The sequence below is a fragment of the Penaeus vannamei genome, chromosome 14 (genome assembly GCF_042767895.1).
Source record: "Penaeus vannamei isolate JL-2024 chromosome 14, ASM4276789v1, whole genome shotgun sequence".
Classification (NCBI taxonomy): Eukaryota; Metazoa; Arthropoda; class Malacostraca; order Decapoda; family Penaeidae; genus Penaeus; species Penaeus vannamei.
In genome coordinates this window covers 13335616-13343115 of record NC_091562.1, presented here as the reverse complement: position 1 = coordinate 13343115, position 7500 = coordinate 13335616, and the positions used below count along the sequence as shown (strand labels likewise).

Sequence of the window (7500 nt, the reverse complement as noted above, 5' to 3'; positions counted from 1 at the left end):
TTATCCGCAAACTTTTGGGCCAGACGCTTCTCAAAAAATTCTCCTCCTTCCACTTTCGCTGCAGAACCAGAACCGCGACGCCACGCATACGCCCCCTCACACACACACGCACGCACACACACACGCACACACACACACACACACGCACACACACTTTGCGTATCGCTTCTCCTGGCTCGAAAAGGGTTTGATTTCATCTCCGTTTCTCTCTCTCTCTCTCTCTCCCTCTCTGTCTGTCTGTCTGTCTATCTGTCTCTCTTTCTTCCTTTCTCTCTTTCTCCCTCTCTGTCTGTCCTGTCTGTCTCTCTCCGTCTTCTCAATCTCTAACTCATTCTCTTTACTCCCCCCCTCATCCCTCTTCCCCCCTTCCCTCACGCTCCCAACCTCCACCTCCCTTCTCCTTCTCCAAACCTTCCTCCTCCTTTCTCCCCTTCCTCCCCCGCCCCCCCCCCGCGCCCCCCCACGCCCCTAAGATGCAGGGCGCCGACCTCCCCCGATTCGCCCGCGGACAATGGGCGTCCAGCAGAGCAACAGTAATTTGACAAGTAGCGGCCGTTCTATGCAAATTACGGCCGGCAACCAGTATTATCTATGGACGATTGAGAGCGTGGAGAGGGAGAAGGAGGAGAAGGAGGAGGGAGGGAGTGGGGGATGGGCGAGAGGAAGAGAGGGAGAGGGAGAGGGAGAGGGAGAAGGAGAAGGAGGAGGGAGGGAGTGGGGGATGGGCGAGAGGAAGAGAGGGAGAGGGAGAGGGAGAGGGAGAAGGAGAAGGAAGGAGGAAGGAGGAAGGAGGGGAGTGGGGGATGGGTGAGAGGAGGAGAAGGAGGAGAGGAAGGGAGAGCGGGAGAGGAGGAGGAGGGAAGAGGAAGGGAAAGAAGGAGAGGAGAAGGAGGAGAAGTAGAAGATAAGGCGAAAAGAAAAAAAAGAGGAAGGAGAGAAGGTGAGAGATAAATCAATAAATAAATAAAGAGAGAGGAAGAATCGGAAGAACAGGCAAAGAACGAAAATGCAAGAGAACAAAAAAAGAAACAGGAGAGGAGTAAAGAGATGCTCTTTTTGAGGGGGGGGGGTATATATATCATAAATCCAACACACAACGAATCTACCCCCCCCTCCCTCCGCCCCACACATCCCCCCCTCCCCCCTTCACGTGACCTCGACAATTACGGCCACGAGACCTGAGGGAAAGTGTCCCATTACGACGAAATACGGCAACTGTAGAGTAGAGGAAGAGGAGACAGAGGAGGAGGAGGAGGAGGGGGAGATGGAGGAGGAGGAGGAGGGGGAGATGGAGGAGGACGGGGAGGGAGAGAAGGTGGTATTGGAGGAGGATGAAGGGGAGGAGGAGGAGGAGGAGAGAGAGGAGGAGAAGGAGTACGAGTACGAGAATGAGGAGGAAGGGGAGGATGAGGAGAGAGAGGAGGAGGAGGAAGGGGAGACAGGGAGGAAGAAGGAGAGGAGGGAGGAGGAGTAGGAATATGAGGGAGGAGGAGAGAGAGGAGGAGGAGGATGAAGGGGAGACAGGGAGGAAGAAGGGAGAGGGAGGGAGGAGGAATATGAGGGGGAGGAGAGAGAGAGGAGGAGAAGGCGTACGAGTACGAGGATGAGGGGAGGAAGGGGAGGATGAGGAGAGAGAGGAGGAGGAGGAGGAAGGGAGACAGGGAGGGAAGAAGGAGAGGAGGAGGGAGATGGTGGTAGAGGAGGAAAGGGTGGAGGAGGAGAAGGAGTAGGAGGAGGGAGGAGGAAGAGGAAAATGAGGAGGAAGCGGAGAAAATGAGAAGGGAGGGAGGAAGATTATAGAAAGTGAAATATGAGAAAGGAAGGAGGATAAAAGGACAAAGGCCCAAGATGAAAATATATAACACGGAAATAAAAAATAAAAAAATGAGAGAAAAAGCAGACAGAAAAATGCCAATAAAATCATCATAAACATAACCATTTTATAAAGATTCCATTTTCTAAAGCCTTACGAAAAATATTAAATACAATTAAAAAAACATTTATAAGCCCCTCCCCCCCCCAAAAAAAAAATATATATATATATAAATAAATAAAGAAAAAAAAATAATGATGATGATAATGATAATAACAAAACTGCATATTGCAAAACATAATAACCTCAAAACAGCAAGCGAGGAGAAACCGAAATATCTTAATCATAAATAAACAGTTAACAATTTGAAGTAAAGAGCCATTATGTGTAATTCTCTCTCACTGCAACAGACGGGCATTTCTTAATATTTTCCACTTTTATTCCGTTTCTTTCTATCTCCATTAGCATTTCTTTTTGTCTTTCCCCCTTCCTTCTTTTCTCTTCGTGTTATTCTTGGTTTTCGTAATTTCGTATTCTATCCACGGCTTATTTCTGTTCGTCTATTCACCTCAACCCATTCTTTAGACGAAAAAGGAAAGAAAGAGAGAAAGAAAAAAGGTAAAAAATATTCTCAAGGAACACCCTTTTTTGTCCCCTCCTTGGGTAGCCTTCCCTCCCTCCCTCTCCCTTTCCCTCCTTCTTGGGTACCCTTCCCCCTCTATCTTCCTTCATTCTCGTACACCTTCCTCCCTTCCCCTTCCCTAATACTTTTGAGCGCCCTTTCCTCTCTTAACCCTCCCCTACCCTTAATAATCTACTCTTTCCCTCCCTCCCTCCCTTTCTCTCTCTCTCCCTACTTCCTCTCTCCTCTCCTTTTTACTCTCCTTCCTCCCTTCCCCTTCCCTCCTAATTTTGAATACCTTTCCCTCCCTTAGATCCTCCTTCCCTCTGTCTCCCTCTCTCCCTCCCTCCCTCATCCTACCCTCCCACCCTCTCTATCCCTCCAACCCCTCCTTCCCTACCCCCTACCCAATTCTCCCTTACCCTTCCCTACCCCTACTCCTTCCCTACTCCTACCCTATCCCTTCCCTACCCCCTACCACCTCCCCCCTCCCCCCTCCCCCTCCAACCACGCCAGCGCACTCTCGGGTGACGTGTGACAGACAGGCGCGACTAACAGCCACTGTTGCATAATAGCCGTGTAATAAGCGTACTTCTCCGCCATGCGTTAACTGGCCTTATGTCCCTCTGGCACGGAGCGGCGGCTGTTTTTGGAGAACGAGAGGGGAGGGGAGAGGGGTGAGGGGTGAGGGGAGAGGAGAGGGAGAGGGAGGGGTGAGGAGGAGAGAGGAGGTTGGGATGAGGGGAGATGGGAGGTAGGGAGTGGGGAGTAAGAGAGGAAGGGAGGAAGAGAGGAGTGAAAGGAGGAAGGGTATAGGAAGGGACTGGGGGTTGGGAGAGACGGAGGGAGGATGGAGTGAAAGGAGAAAGGGAAAAAGGGAGGGAGGGAGGGAGGGGAGGAGGGAGGGAGGGAGGGAGGGAGGGAGGGAGAGAGGGAGGGAGGGAGGGAGGGAGAGAGAGAGAGAGAGAGAGAGAGAGAGAGAGAGAGAGAGAGAGAGAGAGAGAGAGAGAGAGAGAGAGAGAGAGAGAGAGAGAGAGAGAGAAAATTCGAACCCCTAAAATCCTTAAGCCTAAGATGACACACATCCATCACCTCATCCTCCCCTCCCCTCCCCCTCAAGAAAAAAATCCCACCCTTAGATAAATCCCAAAAGACAGTCGTTAAAACAACAACAACGACGACAATAACAGCAATAACAACGAAAATAATAACGACGAGGACAATAACACCCAGAACAACAACAACGAAAATAACAAGAACAACAACAACGACAATAACACCCAGAACAACAACAACAACAACCACAGCCCAAGAGCCCTACCCAGGCGGCCCAGGACCCCGCGGCCGCCCGTCGAAAACATGATAAATAACTCCAAACGCTGATTATCTCATCAAAAGCCGAGTTTATCATTCCGGCTCCACTGGCGGGCAGACAGGTGATTCATTAATTGCCAGGAACAACACGCGATTACCCTCAAGTGCGGTCTAATAACACGCTGTTCGCCGAAAACCCGTCGCCGAGACGTGGCCTTATATTCTGGGTCGCCTGAGAGGGTCTCGGAACTCCTCGGGCTTCGTGGCTTGCGTCTGGGCGTCGGTCTGTCTGTCTGTCGTGTCTGGGGCGGACGCGAGGCACACACGCGCGTGCCGTATGATCTTCGGGTTGTTCTGTTTGTTTTTCTTTGTGTGTCTGTTTGTTGACATGTTGTTGTGTCCGTTTGTCTGGCTGTCTGGCTCTTTCTTTCTTTCTTTCTCTTACTCTGTGTGTGTGTGTGTGTGTGTGTGTGTGTGTGTGTGTGTGTGTGTGTGTGTGTGTGTGTGTGTGTGTGTGTGTGTGTGTGTGTGTGTGTGTGTGTGTGTGTGTGCGTGTGCGTGTGTGTGTGTGTGTCCCAACCTTCCTCTCGCCACACCTACAAGCCTGTTGACGGCCTACACAATAAGACGATCTCGAATATAACAAGCGTAATTAACATAAATTGTCCTGCACATTAACATAACAAAGGTCGTTAGCTCAGCCACTACTGCGCTAAAGGATGGTGATGACTCCTCTCCCCCCTCCCCCTCCCCCCCGTGTGTCACCTGCCCCCCCCTCCCCCAAACGATTACGATGAGGTAGGCTGTGCTGGGTGAATGATTAAGCAATCAACACAAAATTGGCTTCGAGGGGTTGAGGGGAAGGGGGAGGGGGAAGGAGAGAGGGGGAGAGGGGAGGGGGAAGGAGAGAGGGAGAGAAGGGAGGGGAGAAGGAGAGAGGGGAGGGGGGAGGGGGAAGGGGGAAGGAGAGAGGGGGAGAGAGGGGAGGGGGAAGGAGAGAGAGGGGAGAGGGGAGGGGGAAGAAAGAGAGGGGGAGAGGGAGGGAGGAAGCAGAGAGGGGGGAGAGAGAGGGGGAAGGAGAGGAGGGGGAGGGGAGGGGGAAGAGGAGAGAGGCCAGAGAAGGGAGGGGAGAAGGAGAGAGGGGAGGGGGAAGAGGAAGGGGAGGGAGGAGGGGGAAGGAGAAAGGGTAGAGGGAAGGGGGAAGGAGAAAAGATGAGGGAGAAAGGAGGAGGAGGAGGAAGGAGAAAGAAGAAGGGAATGGAAAGAGGAAGAGAGAGAGGTGGAGAGGAGGAGGAGGAGGAAGGAGAGTTGGGAAGGAGTGAGGTGAGACAGGGGCAAAGGATAGGGCTAAGAGACAAGGGAGAGGAAGGGTGGGGGCGGAAGGAGGTGGGGTGTGGGGTGAATGTGGGTCCTACCCATACAAGGTTACATAAGGGCGCATAGCGTGCGACGGAGTGAGTGGCAGGGCGGGCGGATGTGGGCGTGAAGGGGGGAGAGGACGAGGGCCAATGAAGGGGGAGGGAGGTAGAAACGAGAGGTTCTGATTGAAGGTAGCATGGAATGAGGTAAGGGGAAAAGGGGGAGGGGAGGGGGAGGGGATAAGCAGAACAAGAGTAGGGAGGGAAGAGGAGGGGGAGGGGGAGAGGGGAGGGGAGGGGAGAAGGGAGAGAAATTATGAGGGGGGAGATAGGGGGTTATCTAAACATGGGATTGATGGATTGCCTGCTGCCCTCTCCGTCGTGAAGGAACAGATAATGAGGACCTCCCCCCCCTCTCACAGCTCTGTCTCTCTCTCCTCCCCCCCCCTCTGGCTCTCCCTCTCTCTCACCTGGTCGACTGTGTTCTTGTATTTGTTCTTGTCTGATGGGGTGTTCTTCCCTTCCTCTGATGTTCTTCCCCCTTCTGATGGGGTGTTGTTTCCTTGGTGTTATTTTGGGTTATCATACACTAGCTTTTTTCGCTTTAAATCTGTAAGGTACATCTCTATCCTGTTATATATTCCTTCTCTCTATCCACTACTTTCTTCCGTCTCTATCCAATCTTGAGTTTTCTCTTTATCCTCGTCCGGTTGCCATTTCTCTATCCACTTATATCTTTTTTGTCTATTTTCACTCTTATTCTTATCTTTATTTACTTTCATTTGCTGCCTCTTTATCCACTTCTATCCTCGATCTGTCAGTCAACTGCTATATTCTATATCCCTATCCACTTCCATCTTCTTTCTATCCACTTCTATATCATTTTTCTCTATCCACTTATGTACTCTATAACTCTATTCATTTCAATATTATCTCACTCTATTGAGTTTTATTTTCTATCCCTATCCACTTCTATCTTCTATCTCTATCCACTTCTATATCATCTCTCTCTATCCACGTAAATATTCTATTTCTCTATTCCTTTCAATCTTCTACCTCCCTATTCAGTTCTATCCTCCATCTCTATCTTCGATCTCCCTATCCACTTCCTTTTTCTAAGCTTCTATCAACCCATTTTACCTTATATAGGCCTATAAATAGATATCACTATATATCAATATTATAGCTATACTTATGAGATATCTCATATCTCTGTGACACTGAGAGGATATCGTGACAAATGACAGTATCCGATTACTCCTCCCATCCATTTTGTTCAATATCATTTTTTTTCCATCATAATGAGAAAAAAAGGAAACATCTTTATCATCATTACGACAACGATCACCTATTACCGCCGTACAATTATGATAACGACCACGAAAAAAAAGAAAATTAAGGGGGGGGGAGGGGGCATAAACCCTCGTTAGTAGCCACACCCCCTACGAACCCACAAACCACGCCCCCCCTCCCCCTTACCCCCTCCCTACAGACCTAACTTCGCTCTCTCCCCCTCACCCCCTCCCTCCATCCCCCTTCCCTCCCCCCTCCTTGCTAACGAACATATGCAAATCTATTAATTGGCCTAATTACGTCAAACAGCGTTATTACGAGCCAATCATCACATGCGGTAATGTAGAGGTATTCCGCGACGTAATGACAGGCGATCCATCTCCATTTTTGCGTTAATTTCCTGCGTAATGGGGTTCGATTCAATCAAGACGGGAGGTAGTTATCGGTCGGGCCGCCAGATGGCACTGATCGCCCGGGACTAAGAGCTTCCCTAAATGTGCACATTTGGGGAAGACAAAAAAATAAAAAAAGAAAAGGAAAAAGGCACATTTGGGGAAGACAAAAAAAGAAAAAAAAAGAAAAGAAAAAGGCACATTTGAGGAAGACAAAAAAGTTGCACATTTGGGAGAAAAAAGGAAGAAAAAAAGAAAGAAAGGAAGAAAGAAAAAATATATACATGTACATGTATATATAAAGACGATAATAATAATAATAATAATAATAATAATAATAATAACATTAATCATAATTATTATAATAACAGTAATAATAATGATGATGTTGATAATAATAATAATAACAATAACAATACTAAAATTATTAAACAAATAAAAATATCCATGACCATCTATTTATCCATCGGTATTCATTTGTTTATTTGTCTGTCACTCATTCTATAAATCTATCTATTTACCAATCAATCTCTCAATCTATTTATTAATTATCTCCTAATCCATCTATCTAACTATCTCTCCATTTATCAGTTTAATTTTCTATGTCTATAGAGGACACAGTAACATGGAATTCCTACATTATTAGTGCCCATATATCTTCATCTTCCTTTTTTATTTCTTTTTTGCCTTTTTTTTTATCTTGTCTAA

The 7500-nt window shown here is 48.3% G+C and overlaps 2 protein-coding genes across 2 annotated transcripts in view; both read right to left on the bottom strand.

Annotated features, from left to right (window-relative positions):
• Positions 1-7500, bottom strand: part of LOC113819386 (tyrosine-protein kinase Dnt) — a 276308-nt gene that overhangs the window by 11842 nt on the left and 256966 nt on the right. The window lies entirely within an intron of this gene.
• Positions 7393-7500, bottom strand: part of LOC138864045 (uncharacterized PE-PGRS family protein PE_PGRS20-like) — a 10317-nt gene continuing 10209 nt past the window's right edge. Inside the window, 1 exon segment of the mRNA XM_070130041.1 lies at positions 7393-7398. Coding sequence (XP_069986142.1) covers positions 7393-7398 — 6 coding nt within the window.